Source organism: Rhyacophila brunnea, unplaced genomic scaffold (assembly GCF_057557595.1).
Source record: "Rhyacophila brunnea isolate RB1 unplaced genomic scaffold, BYU_Rbru_1.0 scaffold_22, whole genome shotgun sequence".
NCBI lineage: Eukaryota > Metazoa > Arthropoda > Insecta > Trichoptera > Rhyacophilidae > Rhyacophila > Rhyacophila brunnea.
The window spans coordinates 19,441,914-19,465,924 of NW_028232882.1; the positions used below are offsets into that span (position 1 = coordinate 19,441,914).

Here is a 24,011-nt window from a genome sequence, read left to right on the forward strand (position 1 = left end):
ACGAAATTTTGGACTCGCTTGCAATCGGAGAGCGAACGTCGAGCTGTGAACATGTCAATTTGTTTCATGATGGCGACAGGGGTATTAATTCTTAAATCGTGTAAAGATGGCTAAAAAACGTTACCCACTTACTTGAAAAAGAAAACATTTCAATGAATATATTATTATTGTTACTAATAGAACAATAAACAGAACATTAAATGGACGCATTTTGGATTTATACGACAAATTATATTTCGTTCGGCATGCGTCATTTGCACAATCCGCGCATCGCCTAGCCACAATCTTTTTAGACCATGCCTCAACTGAGGTATTATAGCATTGGTGGTACCAGCTAGTTGTGGAATTAACAAACTCTGTATCTACTCGCATCTAACATTAGACGATCACAATATTATAATCAATAGTAGATTAATATAATAATAATATTATAATCAACGCTACCCCTACTCTATTGTAACACGCACAATTTTTTCGGACGGTGGGGCATATAATTTTTCTGCGTGTGCGCCGATCAATACAGACTAACAATATTATTAATTTTATATAGAATAGACCTATTTGTAAAATATTGTTTTTGTGTGCAATGTTATTTTGTCTGAGTTTAATTTATTATTTATGCGAAGGTTGCACGATCGATACTGTGTCCGATCCACGATGCCCTCAAAAGTGATCAAACCGTGAAATAAATACTAAAAAAACAACCAATCAAACAAAACTGCATTAAGTACCTGTATACATTAACTGCGTAATCTGTCAGGAAACAAAAAAAAAAAAAATAATGAAGTGTTTTGCCATAAAAATAGATGTTTACCGATATTATTTCATTTCTTATTGACCAAACAGCAAACCTTTTATTTTCTAGATCTGTATGTAGGTATAAATTACACAAAACCTGACCTGATATTACATAATAAAACATTAGGTACATGATAAAGTAAATACTTACCTTGTTCGATCCTAAGAAGATCATAATAATATTATAGCAGACACATATTATGTGCCTCCACCGGGTGGAGGTTGTAATACCACATTTTTGAAGTCCATACTCATGCTCCACACACACACGTGCGAATTTCCAGACCCGGGATTCCAATCCGGGACCCATGCCATTAATCCTTTCTATGCCGCAATTAGTTAATTGATAGTAATTAACATAAGAATCGGTGTAATTAAGGCGTCCAAAGACGCTCTGGGCACTTAATCGGTTAAAGCTGACGCTGTGTAGCCGCTCGGATATCTTGTTCGTTAATCGGCGGGACATTATTAGGTAATATAATAAAATTGTTGAAAAATATAATACTTTATTTAAATTACTAAACTTAAATCCTATGTTATGGTACAAAAAATCATTAATCAGAATTTATGTTATTAATTGTTTAACTCGACTAACCGTACATTCATATATATGTAGATATGTTTATTAATTATTATATTATACTAGCTGAAGTACCCGGCTTCGCACAGGGTCACTTCGTGGTTATATTTATCTTAGATATTTGAAAAATAATAAGAGTTAATTATTTTTTTAATATTAAAATATCTGTGTAATACAATATGGCAATATTAAAATAATTCTAATAGGAGTAAAGGTCAAACATAAGAACACTAAATTAAAATCGAATCCAAAATATGAAAACGTTATTAATGTTATTAATATGTAGTAAAAAAAAATCAAAATTGGATGGAACAAACAAACAACAAACTTTGTATTTTATATAATAATAATTTAGAAACCTTCGCAAGTGTGCGCGCAACAACTGACAAAAGTTTCATCGCAATCGGATGAATGGTATAGGAACGCATACGAATATTAGAAGAAGATGATTTTCTAAATCAGAAATCTTCGTGGGCATGCGCATGAAAACTCACCAAAGTTTCATTGCAATCGGATTAATGGTATAGGAACGCATACGAATAGAAGAAGAAGAAGATGGTTGTACTAATTCAAAAACCTTCGCGGGCGTGCTCATAGCAACTGGTCAAAATTTCATCACAATCGGATGAATGGCATAAGAACGCATACAAATAGAAGAAGAAAAGGATGATTGTACTAATTCAGAAACCTTTGCTGGCAAGGGCACAACACTTGATCAAAATGTCATTGCAATCGGATGAATGGTATAGGAACGCATAAGAATAGAAGTAGAAGATGATTTTCTAATTCAGAAATCTTCGTGGGCATGTGCACGACAACTCACCAAAGTTTCATTGCAATCAGATGAATGGTGTAGGTACGCATTCGAATAGAAGAAGAAGATGATGGTTTTACTAATTCAGAAACCTTCGCAGGCGTACGCACGACAACTCCCCAAAGTTTCATTGCAATCGGATGAATGGTATAGGAATGCATACGAATAGAAGAAGATGGTTGTACTAATTTAGAAACCTTCGCGGGCTTGCGCACAACAACTGGTCAAATTTTCATCGCAATTGGATGAATGGTATAAGAACGCATTCGAATAGAAGAAGATAGAATGAAGAAGAGGAAGAAGATGATGATTTTTCTAATTCAGAAACCTCATGGATGTGCATACAACCACTTACCAAAATTTCATTGCAATCGGATGAATGGTATAGGAACCAAGGAAGAAGAAGAAGATAGTTGTACTAATTCAAAAACCATTGCGGGTGTTACACAAATAACTGACGAAGGTTTCATCGCAATTGGATGAATGGTATAGGGACCATACGAATAAAAGAAGATAGAATAAAGAAGAAGAAGAAGAAGAAGAAGATGGTTGTAGTAATTCAGTAACCTTCGCGGGTGTTGGCACAATTATTGACGAAAATTTTATTGCAATCGGATGAATGGAATAGGAACGCTTACGAATAGAAGAATATAGAATAGAAGAAAAAGAAGAAGAAGAAGATGGTTTTACTAATTCAAAAACTATTGCGTGTGTTACCACAACAACTGACGAAAGTTTTATTGCAATCGGATGAATGGTATAGGGACCATACGAATAAAAGAAGATAAAATGAAGAAGAAGAAGAAGATGGTTGTACTATTTCAGAAACCTTTGCGGGTGTTAACACAACAACTGACGAAGGTTTTATTGCAATCGGATGAATGGTATAGGGACCATACGAATAAAAGAAGATAAAATGAAGAAGAAGAAGAAGAAGATAGTTGTACTATTTCAGAAATCTTTGCGGGTATTAACACAACAACTGACGAAGGTTTCATCGCAATCGGATGAATGGTATAGGAACCATACGAATAAAAGAAGATAGAATGAAGAAGAAGAAGAAGATGATAATTTTTCTAATTTAAAAACCTTTATGGATGTGCATACAACCACTTACCAAAATTTCATTGCAATCGGATGAATGGTATAGGAACCATACGAATAAAAGAAAATAGAATGAAGAAGAAGAAGAAAATGAGGATTTTTCTAATTCAAAAACCTTCATGGGTGTGCATACAACCACTTACCAAAATTTCATTTCATTCGGATGAATGGTATAGGAACGCATACGGGACAGACACACAGACAGACAGACATTCATTTTTATATATTAGTATAGCCTATACTCTTCCCGCAAATGCAAGCAATAAGTTTACAAAGTTTCATCGCAATCGGATGAACGGTATGGCTGCGCATTAAATACGAACAAACAAACACACAAATATTAATTTTTATATATTAGATTGTTAGTCATGGCCCTCACATTTTGAAGCGCCCCTGGGCCACGATGTTGTTTGGCGAACCCCCTACATATCGCTTAAGGGGGGACATGCTCGTCGAAGGTCAAAATTGAGTTTTTATTGTATTTTCAAACCATGATCCTGGACACTCCTTAAACGTTGTAGATGATCTATTTATATAATTTTGAAGCCTTATTATCCTTTATAGTTATTTTAAACATTTGATGACTGCATGAAGTATTTTTGTTACATAAAATAGTATTCTTTTAAACCTCTCGCTCTAATGTTTTAGAATATAGTCATATTTCGGTACATAACTGTGCAGTGGTGTTAAGATTTTTTACATTTATTAATTTTTAAACGCATTTATAAAACCATAAGCATAATTTATTACGAGATATTTTTTGTAAAATATTCACGATAAAAAATTATATTGATAATCTCTGTGATCCCAAATTTGACAAGAATTAGGCATTTTATTATTCAAAAAATCGGCAAGATTAACACATTTGAAGATGATTCTAAAGATATTTATTATAAGCTATGTCTTTGACCATTCAAGTGTGATAAACATCTTATGAATAATGATTGCTTTATAATAAATATTGACCTAAGAATAAGGTAGTGTTTTTTTGAAATACGTCATTTCTTTTGTCATTCCCCAGTGGTTAAGCTACAACATACGGCCGTAGCCATAAATTGACAAACTATAATTGAAGTAGGGAGTACAATGATATTGACGCGCGTGTTTGAACATGTACCGTTTAAAAAAAAATTAAAAAAAAATTGGTTAGGTACATGTTCAAACACGCGCGTTAACATAATTTTACTCCCTATTTTAATTATAATTTGTCATTTTATGGCTACGGCCGTATGTTGTAGCTTAACTACTAGGGAATGACAAAAGAAATGGCGTATTTCAAAAAAACACTACCTTATTCTTAGGTCAATAATTATTATAAAGCAATCATTATTCATAAGATTTTTATCACACTTAAATGTTTAAGGACATAGCTTATAATAAGTATCTTTAAAATTATCTTCAAATGTGTTAATCTTGCCGATTTTTTGAATAATAAAATGCCTAATTCTTGTCAAATTTGGGATCACAGAGATTATCAAAATAATTTTTTATCGTGAATATTTTACAAAAAATATCTCGTAATAAATTATGCTAATGGTTTTATAAATGCGTTTAAAAATTAATAAATGTAAAAAATCTTAACACCACTGCACAGTTATGTACCGAAATATGACTATATTCTAAAACATTAGAGCGAGAGGTTTAAAAGAATACTATTTTATGTAACAAAAATACTTTATGCAGTCATCAAATGTTAAAAAAAACTATAAAGGATAATAAGGCTTCAAAATTATATAAATAGATCATCTACAACGTTTAAGGAGTGTCCAGGATCATGGTTTGAAAATACAATAAAAACTCAATTTTGACCTTCGACGAGCATGTCCCCCCTTAAGTTAAGGACAGTGTGATGTTCTTTAGTAGTGTTCCCACAATGGTATACCGCGGTAAAATTAAGGGTATTCCGTGTATTTTCAACTATGTTTGTGTTTTTAAATAAATTCATTTGAATTATTTAGTTGTTGGCACTACGCATCATATTAGGAAGTATTGATCATGACAATTATGTGGTAACCAATTAACATGCGACCCTTTGCTATATTGGATAAGTAGCGACTTTTGTTAGACAAGAAACAGCATAGGTACTAAATACAATTATAAAATAAAATTCTACGTGTGAATTATTATTTAATTATACCAATCAACATACATATTATCATCACATCAAACACGCAGCTAAAAGTAAATTTGTGGTTTGTGATTTATCTCACTTAACTGGTTGACCCACCACGCTGGGCCCCTTCTAAGCCCGGGCCCCCGAGATAGAGCCCTGTCAGCCCCCCTTATGGGAGTCATGTTATAAGTAGTGTGGGTAACCACATCTAATAAAAAAATAATTCTCTTCACCGCAGGCCGAAATTGAATAGACATTACGATCGCCTAAAAATCGTTGTAACAAAACAATAGTAGAATAAGGGTGGACGTTATGTCAAGATTCTTATTAAAGTTTATTAAAAAATGTAAATTAATGTAATCTATTTCATAAAAATTGCCGAACCGGAACACCACTTTCCGGTTCATTTCGAGCGCTGTAAATAGAGCAAGGTTTTCATTGAAATACGAGTATTATGTGAACTGGATGATGGCGCGAATTATAGGTACCTAATAATATCATAAACGTTCGAGACATGTTCCCAGGAAACTCAGCATGTACCTATACACGAAAGACTAATAATAATAATTGTATTACAAATGTATTCTAAATAATTTTACTACAATTTATTTTTATTTTTTTTAGTTATTAGTGTGGTTGAATTGGTAGTTTTGTAAATGAATATTTCTTGCTTAATAATAATATTTTACAAAATAAATCGTTTCAATTTTCATTAACAATACGTACGTACTTATAGGTACTATAAGATGCAAAATTTTGAAGATAGCCGAACGCGCATCTGTTTCTAAAAACAACTAAACGGACGTTTAAAAAAATACACCTCCACTTACTTTTTCACATCAAAAAATAATATCATTTACGTATGCAGCACCTATGTAGTAGGAAAACCCCCGAGTAATTGTAAGCCCGTTATAAAAATACAACCGATAGTGATAGTGTCAGATAGATAGTCAGCTGATTGTGAAATTTAAAATATCCGCATTCTTATAAATAATAATAATTGTAAAAACAAAATCGAATTAAATTATTAAGAATGTGTTGTACACCTTCATTTTAATTTGTAGGCAATCCTTTAGGCATGGATGCTATATGAATTGCAAACAACGTAAAAAGAAAAATAATCACAATATATTAATTTATGTATCTTTAATATTATTATAATTTCAAATGAATACTCACCGCAGGGCCGCTCCAAGGGTAGATGCTGCCCCCACATAATTTTACGAAAACACTAACATACTTAGTTATCTAAGTGTATGTGTATTTTATAAAAATAAGTGTGTTCGAGTTTTATAATATGGCAAAGCCTTTACTGAGCCGTTTTTAAAGAGGCACCTAGCGGAAAAATACAAAACTTGCAATTTGAGATTTTTTTTTGATAATTTACAATTTCAACTGTATTAATTAATAAATATGTATCTGAAAACATTAAAAAGAAAAATATTTTTTATTTTATGCCAAAGATAAACTTACAATTGTAAAAAATGTAATAAAATGTGAATTTGTTGAATCGGACCGCAGTTTATTATTACATATATTTTATGGTCATATTTATTATTAAAATTTAGTTTATTAAGTTTTCTAAGCATCGCCTAAGAGATTTTTGACTAATTTATAGTTTTAATATTTTTTATATCTATTTTTAAAAACATCGATTTTTATAAAAAATATAAATGTGTATAACTTGAAATCCTTTTTATTTAGATATAACCCCCCGTACCACACCTGGTCTTAATCGGGCGCTTAAGGCGAAGTCTTCATTGAGCCTTTTTTAAAGAGGCACCTAGCGGAAAAATATGAAGCTTGCAATTTGAGACATTTTTTTGATAATTTACATTTTCAACTGTAATCATGTATAAATATGTATTTGAAAACATTAAAAATAAAAATATTTTTTATTTTAAGTCAAAGACAAACTTACAATTGTAAAAAATGTAATAAAATGTGAATTTGTTCTATCGGTCCGCACCCTATTATTACATATATTTTATGGTCATATTTATTATTAAAATTTAGTTTATCAAGTTTTCTAAGCATCACCTAAGCGATTTTTGACAAATTCATAGTTTTAATACTTTTTATATCTATTTTAAAAAACATCGATTTTTATAAAAAATATAAATGTGTATAACTTGAAATCCTTTTTATTTATATCAAATCAATTATTTTTATAAATATAAATAAAATATTATTATTAATATAAATAAAAAGGATTTCAAGTTATACACATTTATATTTTTTATAAAAATCGATGTTTTTTAAAATAGATATAAAAAATATTAAAACTATGAATTTGTCAAAAATCGCTTAGGTGATGCTTAGAAAACTTAATAAACTAAATTTTAATAATAAATATGACCATAAAATACATGTAATAATAGGGTGCGGATCGATAGAACAAATTCACAATTTATTACATTTTTTACAATTGTAAGTTTGTCTTTGACTTAAAATAAAAAATATTTTTATTTTTAATGTTTTCAGAGACATATTTATTCATTAATACAGTTGAAATTGTAAATTATCAAAAAAATGTCTCAAATTGCAAGCTTCGTATTTTTCCGCTAGGTGCCTCTTTAAAAAAGGCTCAGTGAAGACTTCGCCTTAACGGAACCCTACTTTTCGATGTAAAGCATCAGTGTTTTTTTTATGACTGGTAATGTCGTAGGAGCAGTTACCCAATACTTAGGTCGCCATGCACTCGAGTGTGATTTGACTAAATTTATATGATTTTAAGTTACTAGTGCCCATGGGAGAGAGGAGTATGTACCTACATAGAGGCTGTTGAACTGTTGAACAATCCAAGTAAAATCTTCACGTTGGCAGTAAGACACCACATGTTTTTAAAGCAATAAAATTGGCCTTTGTGGCAATGACATTATTAATGGACGACGCACTCAATACAGTAGCTAGCAAGTAAATTCGCGCATTAGCATATATAGGTAGACGTCACGCAATTTCCATTATGCGATATCACGCATCGTGAATTTATAGCAATATGACCTTTATTGTAATGGCGTTAGAGCAGTGTTTCTAATGTCAATGTTCATTTGAGCAAACCCGTTCGAACCGAACCATTCGGCAGACCCAACAAAAAGCATCAGGAATTTATAGCAATATCACCTTTATTGTAATCTCGTTAGAACAGATTATGCCATTCGGTAGACCCGACAATAAAGTGAGTGTCATTTTCTTTTCCAGATGATTCGTCCATAGTAATGTCATTGCTTTGTGGTGACCAAGTCGGACGGCCCGATATGCCAACCAGCTGATTGGACCGAACACGTTTTCGGGCATTCTCAGAGGATGTGGTTTGCATCCTGTAATTCTCCGCCACATGGAGACGTTTGTGATGTGACAAGTTCAAGCTCATAGAGCTTGGCAGCGTGTCCAATCAAAAATTAACTAACACTAGAGACAGAACAAGTCTATGAGAAGGCCTTTGCAGAGAATGGACCCCAGCTGATGATTATGACGACATAATATTATTATAATATCAATTGGAGTAGAGAGACTAATTTTATTCAAAACTAATTAGGTTCGGCCATAAGCACGTCATAAGGGCGTGGCGCCCCTGGACACAAGATAAATAAATATTTATATCGACCGAGTATGTACTTGATGGAATTTGAATTTAAATTCTAATGAATTTAAGTTTTGTATTATTCCATTTGAATCGTTTTTTGCGACCCGGGTTTCGCCATGTACCTATAGGCACTATGCGCACTCACCAATGGTAAATGCACATTGACACAAAGTAAATACCTACAACAGGGGTAGCGAACCTATGACACGCGAGATGATTTTACATGGCACGCGAATGTTTCATTTTGAAGAGAAGAGAAATTACAATTTAAAAAATGTTTTTTTTTATAAAAAAAGTTTTACAAATAAATATATGAGTACCTACTTACATAATATAATATTAAAAAATAATGACAACATAGCCATGCGTATTTTCTTCGGTTTTTCATATTATGTTTATAAATCGATGCCCAAACGGAAACGTCAAAATTCATGCATAAATGGCAAATCGCATTGTATAAAAAATAGCAGGCAAATCCTTTTCAAGAATAATCATTATGCTTAATGTAATTATACAATTGCATAGGTCGGTCCTTAGGATCGGGCATTTAAAAATAAAAATATTCAATCAACAAACCTTATTAAATTAATTATTGGCAGTCATTCAAATATAAAAACTGCATGCTATTTTGCCTCAAACATAATCTCTACAAATGGAAAACCGTTCAGTGATGGAGAATATAATATGAAATAAGAGTGGTTTAAATGCTTCCACGATCTCTGAGAATTTTGAAAACAAAGAACAAAATATTGAAAGAATAAAATATATGTCTTCGGCTAGAAATACGATGAAATATAGAATATCAAGAACTCAATTTTATTTTTTAAGCTATTTTAATAGAATTCTTAAAAACCAATTTTTTAGAAAAGTTTTGAAAAAACTTTCTTTTTCGCCATGAAAAACTGCTTGGCACGTCAGTCGAAAAATATTATTTGGAAAATTTTGGCACGCGTACGTAAAAAGGTTCGCCAACCCTGACCTACAATATTATTACAAGGTACGAAATTAATATTATTACATTGCATTAAGTGTGTGAGTTACATGGGACAGTTATTAAAAGCGATGATAAAAAAATGCAGTTTATCAGTGTTGACCTTTTTGGAGATAGTGAAGTGCATTTTACCAGAAAAGATATTGTCCCTATTCAATCATTATCACCAGACGAGAAACAAGATAAATTTAACTATTATATAGCAGTTGCGAAGACTCCCAACTAAGCGATTATTTAAAGTCTACCTTCTTATAGAAAATATTTTTTAATTGCATATTGACATATTTAAATCATCATCATTAACCTGAATCTATCCACTGCTGGAGGAAGGCCTCTCCAAGCTAATTCCACTTCTCTCAGTTATGTGCGTTGCGTTGCCACGTACCAACTTCCGCAGAACTTTATCATTTTATCGAACCAGCGGGCTCTAAAAGGCCGGCCACACGCTCATGCTTCACTACAGTATTGCCTGCGCAAACCGGTTTGCGCAGGCAAACCCGTGCGTGTGGACGGCAAAACTGTACACCGCGCATACTAAGAAGTGCGGCCTGCGTAAAATTCAACTTGCTTGAAATTTTAACTGCACAAACCGAGTTTAACAAGCCGCGCTCAGTTCGTCGACGATAACGGTCTTTTTTCATTCATACTTATTTGTTTTCGTTGGATTAAGAATACCTAATATTACACATATTATTGTTGGTACGTTTTTTAAATTCATTAAACTCTGCCTAAACAAAATCACAATAGATAAAAAAAATATTATATCTATAAAATATTCATATTTATGTATGATTTAATTGCAAAATTTTAGATATTTTATAGATAGACTAGTATTTTTTGACTATTATCTATTATATATTCGAAAATTAATATATCGATTATTTATTTTAATAGTTTCTCTACTAACGAAGTCTATCCATTGTAGGAAAATAAATAAATTTTATGATTTTTAATTTTAAAACAATGTATTTTTATATTATTTTATTGACAAGCTCATATAGTTTATAAAATATTTACTTGATTGATAATATTATAATACAAAACAAAACATAGTGATCAACCAAACACTGTGATACCGAAATTATGAAGTAGGTACCTACCTATGTAACACAAAATTACCAAGATCTTATCACCGAAGCTAAGGTTCTGTAGACGACGTTTGTAAATAAATCAATATTTTTTTGTTTATATACAATTACTTTAATTTATAATTTTTATTATACGATATTTAAAAATCGAATGTTTAAAAATATTTTCGGCGCCTTTGCCAAATTCCTATACCTACTTACATCAAAATTTCGTCTCGTGTTAATTTATTGACATTTTTATTATTTTTCGTCTGAAATTTCAAGCAAGTTTAATTTTACGCAGCCGCACTTCTTGGTTTGCGTGGTGTACAGTTTTGCCGGCCACACGCTCATGCTTCACCAGGGTGTTGCCTGCGCAAACCGGTTTGCGCAGGCAAAACCGTGCGTGTGGCCGGCAAAACTGTACACCGCGCAAACCAAGAAGTGCGGCCTGCGTAAAATTCAACCAGCTTGAAATTTTAACTGCGCAAACTTATAGTAGGTACGTGGTCCCAAAAATTATAGTATTTTGTCCAAAAATAAAATAGTAGTTAGCTACCTACTCATTATTTTCGGTTGAAAATGTATAGGTTTTTTGTCTGTCACAAAAAAGTAGGAAACGGGGAATTCCCTCTATTACGAAATTATAGTACTTCGCACCAAATTATGATACGAAAATATCTTAATTTTGGTATTTTTGGTGTATTTTTTATTGTAGAAATGAAATCTTTTTGAAAAAAAAAACTTTTATCCCATATTCAAAAGTATAGTATTTTGGCCCTTTTTTCCACGACTGGCACTCCGATAGTAGTAAATAATTCCGATACAATTCTGCCACTGTATTCCGCCACTTTTCTCCGCCACTGTATTCCGCCACCCTCGCCGATTCGATTTTAATACTATCCTGCGATCATCGTTGAAACGATTTTGCCATTTTCGCCGTTTCAACCTGCCACCAGATACTGCATCACCGTTATTATCGCCCATCCGGAGGATTCCTGACGAACTTCTGCCGCCACTAATAGTCTTTTTTAAGATAGTTATCGACGGCCGAATGATTTAGAACTCTTCTGAAGCCTTCATAGCGGGGAACAGATCCGTAGCACAGCGCCAATAATCACATTCAGTTATTGTTACCGGTATTTGTGCATCAGTTTGTCAAAGCAAGCCAAGATGAGCAGGATCCCCTCGCTCGCCGGTTTGCTGAACCCGGACTCCCATGCGTAGATCGATGACAACATCCAAGCCGACCTGACCCAGATCCATAAGCTGAAAAGGAAGCTGAGAGCGGCAGATTTTGCCTACATCTACGGTTTCCTCACTATCGCATATGGGATTCCGCCTCACGAGACTCTGCCAGACCTCCTAAAGCAGAAAGACAAGCCTGAGAGAAAAAAGAAAACTAACATGCAGAGAGTCCTGGAAGAAATCGATGCTATTAAGCGGGTGGCCTCTGATCACGGCGACTCTGAGGAGGACGATGCTGATTATGAGGATATAGACATCGATGACTCCGACTACTCTCTCGACGACGATTCCGATGGCAAACCAAGCACACAGACCAAGGAAGCTGAAAAACCCGCTCGGGCCCCCGCTGCGGCCACCGCCAAAGCCCATGCCCTGAGCGGCCCTTCAATATCTACCGCCCAAACCACGACCAGCTCCAAAATGATGGACACCACTCCAGCGGTGTCATCATCTCCTAGCCAAAAAACAGACCAGCCAAAAACGTACGCGGCCGCAGCCAAGACAAGTGATGAAGAGTACTATGCAAAATTAAGGGTCGTCAATGACCGCTTCGACCGCGAAGAGGATGAAGAAAGAGAACGAAAAATGATAACGAAAGCAACCAAACGCCTAGCAACCGACAGCCATGATTTCAACATTGCCAAAAAACCCGCAACCCAGAAAAAGCCAGATATGCCACTCCTCAAAGTGACAGCACCTTCGAAGCAGATAAAAGTAGACAGACCGCCGAAAATCCCACCGATTGTTCTCTACGATAAAAAGGTATTCAGGAGAACTATGGCCAAGCTGAAAGACGCTGGAGTCATAATATCCGATGCCAAAAATATCAAGGCTGGAATTATCCTCACTCTACCAGATATAGCCTCCTACAGGCTAGCAGTCCAGATGATGGATGAAGACAAGACTGAATATCACTCATACAACCTCCGCGAGGAAGAGCCATTGAAGATTGTGATCAGACGTATCCCTGAGGAGACGACTGCTGACGAAACTCGCAGTGAACTCATTGCACTGGGATACCCGATCAAGAATGCCTTCAGGATGATCCAAGGGAGCCAAAAGAGACAGATTCCGCTGATCCTGCTCGACGTCGAGAAGAGCAGCAAATTCAAAAATATTTTCAAACTCACCTCCATCTTTGGACTATCCATCCAAGTGGAGCCGCTACGCAGAAGAACGGCAGACGGGCAATGTCATTGCTGCCAGGGCTTTGGCCACTCCGCCTCCTACTGCCACGCAACTCCGATGTGCGTCCGATGCGCTTTTGACCACCTCACGACGGACTGCAAAAAGCCGAATACGACCGATCCCGCCAAATGCGCCAACTGTGGTGGCCCACATCCGGCCAATTACAGAGACTGCCCAAGGCACCCCAAGCACGCTAGATATGCGTATACAGACGCTGATAAACAACTGTCCAGACAACGCGATCAAATTAACGCGATCAAAATAACTCGAAAACTGAACCCGATCAAATTAATGAAGCGCTGATGGCACTCAAGAACGCCATCGAAACCGCCAACGAACTCATCACAAGATTAACAAGCAAAAGGACCTAGATCTACACCGAAGACCAGTACTGAAACGAACGAGCGCCGACAAGAAAGAAGAAAGAAGAACGAAGAAAAACATGCACCCTTTTTTTAACCAAACAAGCCAATATGAAGACATAACAGAAATCCCGCAAGGGAGCAGACTTCCATCACACGCCAACAACACAGATGAAAGGGATAGGGGGCAGAGTCCCGGTGCCCTACACGCCAATTATACCAAAAGAAAAAGAAAATAGTATTTTGGGGGTACTATATTATTTTTATATTGGAAATAGTACGCGCATCAAAATTATAATATCTACAAATACATTATAATAATTAAAATTATACTACAGTTGGCTACTGCATACTGGGTATACTGCCAGACATGTCAAGCAGTGTTGCCATGTCTACTGAAATTTCAGTAGATCTACTGAAATTTTTGTCTGGAAAAGAAGAAATTATAATATTTGAAAGACACTTGTGAGATTATGACAATATGCACGCTTTCACCAAACACAATCGTTGAATTTCATACATTTTTGTCAATCTACTGATATTTTGAAGAAAAAATCAAAAAATCTACTGAATTTTGAAAATTTTAGTTGGCAACACTGATGTCAAGAGACATCCAGACCGACAGGGATATCAGATATCACTCACTATAGAAATTATTTATATAATGCACCTTTTGTTTAGTTCGGTATGCATTATCTCAAATGCGGTTAATTATCAAAACAAATACCTGCAAGCCGAAGAATATACCTACTCATCGTCATCATTAAAAGAGCGGACAAGTGACGCCTTTCATCATAATCATAATCAATGATTAATAATTGATTATAAGCTCACAAACAACACCCATAAAGTAATCGTTTTTTGTCGCTTATTGCGTTTTTTATTTTTTTTGCAATTTGAGATTTAATTAAATCAACGCAATTGATGTATCTACCAACTTATTAGTGATTGTATTGTATTTCGGCAAAAAAAGACAAGAGTGCCTATAGACGGCGCGAAAGATTGTAAATCACAAGATCCGAATACGTCGGGATGGTGAAAGGAATAATTGTGTTGTGCCTAATAAAATAATTAATTTTAGTTGCATGACAAAATACAGGTCAATATTTTATAAAGTCTCTTTGTTTTCTCTCCATCTCATTTAGCTAGTCGCCACACCGGGCCCCCCTAAGCCCGGGCCCCCAGGCTAAAGCCCTATCAGCCCCCTCCCCCTTGTGGCGGCCATGACGTACGTGTATGTAGGTAACTGCAATTACATATTACTTATTATCATATCGTTACAGGTTGAACCAGATGCTCATAGAGACATGGTGATAAAAAAAATAATTCTTTGCGAAGCTCATACCGCAAAAAAATGAAAAAGGTGAAAAAATCTGAAAGATCAGGCGCTAGCACTGACGACATAATAAATATACACCATGGTTGTGGTACTTTAACCTGAAATGATATGATATGATATGATATGATTAAAAACCTATACATTTTCAACCGAAAATAATGAGTAGGTAGCTAACTACTATTTTATTTTTGGACAAAATACTATAATTTTTGGGACCACGTACCTACTATAATTTTGGTCCGCGTACTATACTATATACACGCATCAAAAATTTGCTCTAATAGTAAAAAAAGTCGCCTGCGGCGCAAGTTTACTTGAAGATTATTAAAAGTGTGAAATACTTATATGGTTGTGGAATACCTACAAATTTTTGATTATAGTTTGTCGATATTAAATACTTAGCGTAGGTGTAGGTAGGTACTCAACAATACGCTGAATACTAATTTTTACCTCGCGGAACAACATTTGGGAAACGCTATGGGTAGGAGGACCCGCCAACGATCTTGGCCTGGGGGCCCCGCTTCAGGATGTGGGGGCCATGGCCTACCCCCCACGGGACGTCACTGCCACTAGTATATATTATATTTAAGCAAAAAATGCTGATTTATATGCGAGTGTATGTTTCTTCTAAATAGCCATTGTTTGGTCCACTTGGATCTGGAGGATTATTTCTCTTTTATTAACCAATAAACAATAGAAAAGCGCTTGTGACAAAAACAAATTGTCACTTGACACGACATTGCTGCGATTCCGAAAAACAGTGTTTTCACGACGACGACTTCTGTTGTAAACGTAATGAGGTTTGCGGAGTTTTACCTGTGCCGTGTGGCCACGCGAGAGTGTACCGTCTTTTTTGCACAGGCAAGACCGCGCAGGCAAGTCGCTGCCGTGTAGCCGGCGCATAAGTCTACCTTGCGGACGTTTTGTACCTCTTGGTTACCACTGGATGACTAAATTTGTCCAACGATTGTCCCTTCTTCGACCTATGTATCCAGCCCATTTCCATTTGAAGTTTTTAACAAACTCTATTACTCTATTATTAAATAATCACTTATATACTATAAACATAATTTGATTTTCCAACGACATCTGTCGTATATTTAGGTATGTATTAAGTATAAATCCTACACAGATTACATTACAGAACCATCTGTCAAAGATTTTTAAATATGCCCCAGCGCGCCATCTGTCTTGAACGTACATATTTATCCGATTATTCACCAACGAATGCTGATGTTTTTGTGTGGACTTTATATCACGTGACCTCAGCATGTATATCGCAATGTATGTAAGACGGTGGGCTCCAATGGCTAAGCCTCAAACCTTTGCGCATAAAATTATTGTCTATGACTGCAGCTTTGTACTTTATAATGAGATAATTTAAATATATATACAGGTAGGTATCAAATATAAAGAAATATAGGTACTCAGATTGTTTTAAAAATAAAAATATATATTATATCTAATGATTTTGATTAGGGTATCTAACGGGGTAGTGCATGCGTACCGCACGACACTGTATCCTGATAGTATCGCATAGCCTATCCTACTCAATTCCTATCTCCACCTCCACGTGGTGAGCCCTGGAAGCCTGAGCAACTACACCTAAGATCAGGTAGTCAACCCTGGTGGAAGGTGTGGTCAGGACTAACGGAGAAGGAAGAAATGCCCTTCCGAAAAGGGGGTTGAGCGTGGGGTTAACAACCCCACCTTGTAAAAACCCAACTGTTACGAATCCTCAACCAAAGCCTCGGAAACCGGCATCATCTCCACGACGACCTCGCAAACGAAACATGGACTTGATTTTTGGTACATGGAACACACGAACACTGTATAGAAAGGGAGCCATCAAGGAACTGGTCTCCGAAATAGACAAATATAAAATTAATGTTCTGGCAGTCCAAGAAACTAGATGGATGGGCAGCGGGACGTTCGATCTAAAATCTCACACAGTATTACATAGTAGTAAGGAGAAGGGTCACCATGAATTTGGAGTTGCCTTTATTGTTGACAAAAAGATAAACGGCAATATTCTAGATTTTACCCCAATTAATGAAAGAATATGTGTACTCAGACTAAACACTAAATTTTTCAACCAATCGATCATCAATGTACACGCGGAAACAGAAGATAAAGATGACCTAATAAAAGATACGTTCTACAGTAAATTAGAAGATGTCTATGACAAAGCCCCTTCAAATGATATAAAAATTATAATTGGGGACCTAAGTGCAAGAATCGGCAAAGAACAAATATATCAGGGAACAATAGGCAAAAACAGTCTATACAATGAGAGAAATAATAACGGAATTCGGATCATAGACTTTGCTATATCCAAAAACATGGTTATAAGCTCGACCCAGTTCCCTAAAAAAGACATACACAAGTGGACATGGACCTCTCCTGATGGCAAACACCATAATCAAAACGATCATGTACTGATCGACAAAAGGAGTGCTTCTAGTGTAACAAAGGTCCGAAGCTATAGAGGCGCCAATTGCGACTCTGACCATTATCTACTGTGCATGTCTTATAGATGCCGTATAACATGTAGAAAAACAGACAAGCACCAACGAGCGCCACAAATAAATATCGACAGTCTTGAAGACCCAGAAGTTATATGCCAATATCAGGACTCTCTAACGGACAATCTTCCTGAATCTGATGCAGCAATCTCCACTGAAGATGCCTGGAACAACATCAAAAATGCTATTGCACTATCAGCTGAAAAGAGTATAGGCAGTAGCCCTAGAAGAACCAGAAGTAACTGGTTTGCCGAAGACTGCTCAGCAGCCATACAGAAAACAAATGAAGATAGACGAATATACTTAGAGAGACCAACGAGAGAGAAAAGAGTTAAGTATGAGCAGTCGCGAAGAGAGGCCAACAAGACTATAACAACAAAGAAGCGAGCATACATTACCTAAACGCAACAGTGCTTAAAATGAAAAACGACTTTAGGAATAACAGATCGAGAGACGCATATAAAGGGGTCAACTTTTTCAAAAAAAGGATTTATACCCACCACTGGCCTATGCCGGACGATAACGGGAGAGATTAGAGGTGATGAAGAAGGAATTAAACGGACATGGATGGAATTCTTCAAGAAACTCCTGATCCGTAACTTACAGGATGAAAATACCCCACCGGATCCGCGACTACAGCACCAGTGCGACGAACTATGCATCTCTCCACCCACGCTTAGTAAAACCGAAACAGCTATATGACACTAAAGAATCATAAAGCACCAGGAGCCGATAACATCCCTGCAGAACTTCTAAAGTATGGTGAACACCGATTAATAGCAGCAGTGCATACGTTAATGCTTAAAATCTGGGAGTCCGAAAATATTCCAGCGGATTGGCAGATCAGCGTTATCTGTCCATTATATAAAAAAGGAAACAGACTGCGATGTGAAAATTTCAGAGGGATATTACTCCTGAGCACAAATTATAAGGTGTTCACAATGGTCCTGAAGACAAAACTCGAAGGTTACGCGTAAATCATAGTAAGTGAATAGCAAGCTGGCTTCAGGACAGAAGGTCTACAACGGATCAGCTCTTCACAGTTAACCAAATACTGGAAAAATGCTGGGAATTCGATGTGGAAATTTATCAGCTCTTTGTTGATTTTAAGCAGGGATATGACAGCATCGACCGGGAAAAACTATTCACTGTCCTTCTGGTTTTTGAAATCCCACCGAAACTAGTCAGGCTTGTTAGAATCACACTGCAGAATACACACTCCCAGGTGAAGGTGAATGGCCAACTGACGGAGGGCTTTGAAGTATCTCGGGGTCTTAAGCAAGGAGACGGATTGGCTCCCATGCTATTCAACTTAGCCCTCGAATCCGCTATCAGAAAGTCTCAAGTGAACAGGAGCGGCACTAAATTAAGCAGACCGAGCCAACTGGTTGGCTACGGAGACGACCTCAACATGATAGGCAGATCCATACAGATTGTGAAGAAAGAATTTGATCACCTCCAAAGGGCCGCATTAAAGATTGGCTTAAGAGTAAACGAAAACAAAACTAAAGTCATGGTACAAAGCCGACAAAATCAGAGTAGGCTGGGCCAAAGTTCCAGTTTTGGAAACCATCAATTTGAGGTTGTCAGCCGGTTCACATACCTGGGTTCCAATATTACAAAAGAGAATAAGGAACTGGAAGAAATAAAAGCCCGTATAACCGCTGCAAATAAATCGTACTTCTCATTGCTGCCCATATTCAAATCCAAAAATGTCCACAGAAAAACTAAGACCCGGCTCTATAAAACCGTCATACGCACAGTCGTTGCATACGGGTGCGAGTCATATATGCTAAATGTGAAAGCAGCTGAAATGGTGGATTGCTTTGAGAGAAAGATCCTGAGGCGGATATACGGACCCATGAATGATGGTGGGGAGTGGAGAATTAGGTACAACACGGAACTATACCGCTTATACCAAGATTCAAAACTCTCCACCTTCATAAAACTCCAGAGGCTAAATGGGCAGGCTATGTCCAGCGCATGCCAGAGTCACGGATACCGAAGAAGATCCTCTGAAATGAATTATTGAAATTTCATCGACTTAGTACCTATGTCGTTGTCATTAGTGTGTATCTATTCATCAGTAGTAAGATCGTATTATCTTATTTCCCGCAAGTATACTTGACAAGTGGTGTGCTGTTTTTCTTTGATTTCCACAGACTACCTTTTTCCAAAAATCACCATTCGCCACTTTTATATAAGTAATATTTTTCTTCCGTAATGTCCATTCGAGAAATGCGTTTAAACCTTTCTAGTCAACGTCCTGGCAAAAATTAATTGAAAGAAATCTTATTTATATAGACAGTGCCTAAATATATGTAACTGAAATTGTATTTATTAGCTGAATATCATTTCTCATTGCAGATTCATTCACACTATTTTTATAAGCATCTGTCAAATATCGCATTAATTTTAGATTTTCTCACTCACGTACCTAGCCCACAACGCAGAAAACGGTTGAGGTTTTAGACAAGTATTGGTGATATAATATGACGAACCCAGAATAGGGAGATGTATCTCAAATTCGTTGCTAGGATGTATCAAGGCCTGAACAAAAACGATGCACGAGTGAGAAAGTATTCGGCACCCTTACAATCTCTGCGACACGCGCTAGAGTAAGATAAAAGGTCTACTAGCTACAAGCCAGTTTCCAAAAGTATCGCCATCAAATCGGGGCGAAACGCTTCACATAGCGTCGATAACTTGCGAGCTCGTGTTGCTAAAATTGATATTTTTTGTGTTAAACATAAAGTCAGTGGTAAATATTTTTGATTAATTAAGTAGAAAAGATGGTTCTGTGTGTTGTCTTAAAATGTGGTAGCCGTACTGATAAGCAAGAAGATGGTATTACGTTTCATAAGTAAGTTGATACATGTTCGTGATAATTTATTTGTATTTTATTAGGTATATATTTTAATATCAGTGACCTAGTGTTTCTTTAAAATAACTTAAATTATGGATATCTTTATCTAATGGTTGCATTTTGACCGCTTAAAAATACTATATAACGTAAAAAATAGAAAATTATATTTTAATTCTGAGCGTCTAGTGCGAGCACTTTGGGCGAGCACTAGCGAAATGGTCTATGGTCTCGAACATTTGTAGACGAATGCGTTCGCTCGCTCACAAACCAAACGCAAGGCACGCGGCTTCATTTAGCAATGCAACGGGTGGCGTCTAGATGTATCTATAGTCTAAGGTTGCTAGCCTTCGCTAGAAGATGGCACCGAAAGAAAAAGATTATTATTATAAACAACTATTTTTTTCTTGACAGCCATTCTCAAATAGGTAGTATTCAAGTACCTATATGTTTCTTCTAAAGTATTACTAATTGCATAGGCCCTGTATTTATACATTACAGACAATGATCATTGATTACAGACAGTATTCGCTGCTAACAACAGTGTTATTACAATACGATCAAATTATTTAGAAAACTGTAATTTGCCGCGGTTCAAATAATAAATCAACATTAGCTGATGGATCTAAGTTTTTTTGTTCTAGAAAGGAGCTGGATTCAATAATTTATTTATTTAAAAAAGACACGTTGAGTACATAACAAATTATTAATTCAGGACGTTCACAACATGACATTTAGAATAAAAGAGAAAAAACAAGGTAGAGAAGAAAAACAAAGCAAAAAATAGTTTTATACAAAAAAAACAACAATAATTCAAAATAATTACAGGATAAAAAGAACTTTTTATATACCTACCACGTTTTTAAATTTTCTGTTGAAATAAACTTGACAAACCTATGTATTAATAAATACTTTTTTTGTACTTGATAGAAATACTGAATAAATATAGAATACTGAAATGTCATTTTGACATTTCATATTGATTTCTATAGTAACGCACGTATATATTAATAATTTAGTTGCTAGAACCCTCTTAGCAACCAATAATAGTGTTTTACTTTTTACGAATTTTCTCCGAAATAACTTTCCATACAAAACAGAATTAACTGAAAATGAATTCAATTCTGCTTAAGGCGAAGTCTTCACTGAGCCTTTTTTAAAGAGGCACCTAGCGGAAAAATACGAAGCTTGCAATTTGAGACATTTTTTTGATAATTTACAATTTCAACTGTATTAATGAATAAATATGTATCTGAAAACATTAAAAATAAAAATATTTTTTATTTTAAGTCAAAGACAAACTTACAATTGTAAAAAATGTAATAAAATGTGAATTTGTTCTATCGGTCCGCACCCTATTATTACATATATTTTATGGTCATATTTATTATTAAAATTTAGTTTATTAAGTTTTCTAAGCATCACCTAAGCGATTTTTGACAAATTCATAGTTTTAATATTTTTTATATCTATTTTAAAAAACATCGATTTTTATAAAAAATATAAATGTGTATAACTTGAAATCCTTTTTATTTATATCAAATCAATTATTTTTATAAATATAAATAAAATATTTATATTTATATAAATAAAAAGGGTTTCAAGTTATACACATTTATATTTTTTATAAAAATCGATGTTTTTTAAAATAGATATAAAAAATATTAAAACTATGAATTTGTCAAAAATCGCTTAGGTGATGCTTAGAAAACTTAATAAACTAAATTTTAATAATAAATATGACCATAAAATATATGTAATAATAGGGTGCGGACCGATAGAACAAATTCACATGTTATTACATTTTTTACAATTGTAAGTTTGTCTTTGACTTAAAATAAAAAATATTTTTATTTTTAATGTTTTCAGATACATATTTATTCATTAATACAGTTGAAATTGTAAATTATCAAAAAAATGTCTCAAATTGCAAGCTTCGTATTTTTCCGCTATGTGCCTCTTTAAAAAAGGCTCAGTGAAGACTTCGCCTTAAAGTATTAAAAGAATGCATTGTCGTCGTGTTCTGATATATTCTAAAAGTTTCAAATGTCTAGCTAGTCGGGAAGTTAGTTAAAAATCTTCAATCGTCCAATACAAATCTTGGACAAACAAGAAAAAAATTGTACTGGACAAACAAGAATACGAGCTAATAAAAACGTAGTAAAAATACAAATTAATTGATTGGACATACACATGGGAGAAACTAGAAAGGCACCTGCTTAAAAAAAATAACAAATCCACGCCCATTTATATTTTACTATACCTACAACATTCCTATAAATTCAACTCTGTCACATAATATAATTTTATCAACTTCGCATTATTTGGATTAAATTTAATCCTCAATCGCAATTATCTCAAATGTTGGTATGTAAATGTAAGCATAAAAAGGTTCGCCATCGCCAAATCCAATCATATATAGGAGCCAATGGAGGGCTTTACCCCAGTAAAGAGTTAATCGACCTCGACTAACGATATAAAAGCCATAAAGGAACACAACCAAATTTCAAATTTCGAGTAAGCCCGCCAAAACTGAGATAAACAACACTAATCAAAATGGCCGTTATCGTGACATCTCTCACCTGTATCACGCGGATTCCACTTTTTATACGTGTTTTCGACTCTCTTGATGAGCGGCGTCTTCTCCGATACGTGCATGAACCCCGCATCGTGGCATTTCTCTTTGATACACACGTTCATAACGAAATAACTAGATATTATATAATTCACAAAATAAAACACCAATTCCCACAGACAATAAATTAATAATAGTAGGTGACTATTATTTATTTTTGAAATTCGAACTCCCGTAAACATTAACCGGATAGTAACACACTAATATAAAATATATTATAATCATTTGACATTTCTGTCATTATTTTACTGACTTGGTCGAAACTAAAACACATACTGGATAGCGACAATACTACGCAATGTTATCAATCAAACGAGATTCTATTTGAGTCGTGATAGTTTATTTCTATCAATGTGAAATGTTCGACTTTCTGTCATAACATAACCTAAAATTTATGTTCGTTTAGTTCCTTGCATGACGCCCAATATATTTTATTATCTAGTAGGTATGTATGTAGATACTTTATTTGTTTGCAATGATAACTATATTGATCAATGATTCATTATTTACTAGATAAAAATTATTTGTACTTACGAATAGTGATATCAATCATATCATACATTGCAAAATACCCACTTAAAAAGTCTACAATGTTTCATTTTTTCAGTTGTTATGTAGGATATTAGTGATGACCTCAAAAATGAAGATGGTAATTAATTTTAAGCGAAGCTTGAAAGTGGATTAGATATTAGAACTGCAACTTAAAATTAGGCACGCACACAAAAAAAAATACAAATCATATAGGTAAATGGAATATGTTTTACTTATTATTCTTTATCACGACGGATCATGACCTGT

General features: G+C 34.9%; 1 protein-coding gene across 1 annotated transcript in view; it reads right to left on the minus strand.

Moving 5' to 3' along the window:
• LOC147070150 (dietary and metabolic glutamate transporter-like) overlaps nt 1–24,010 on the minus strand; it is a 148,467-nt gene extending 124,457 nt beyond the window's left edge. Inside the window, exon 1 of the mRNA XM_085949644.1 lies at nt 23,161–24,010. Coding sequence (XP_085805770.1) covers nt 23,161–23,395 — 235 coding nt within the window. The 5' untranslated portion in view covers nt 23,396–24,010. The remainder of the gene's footprint in view (nt 1–23,160) is intronic.
• Between the last annotated feature and the right edge of the window lies 1 nt (nt 24,011).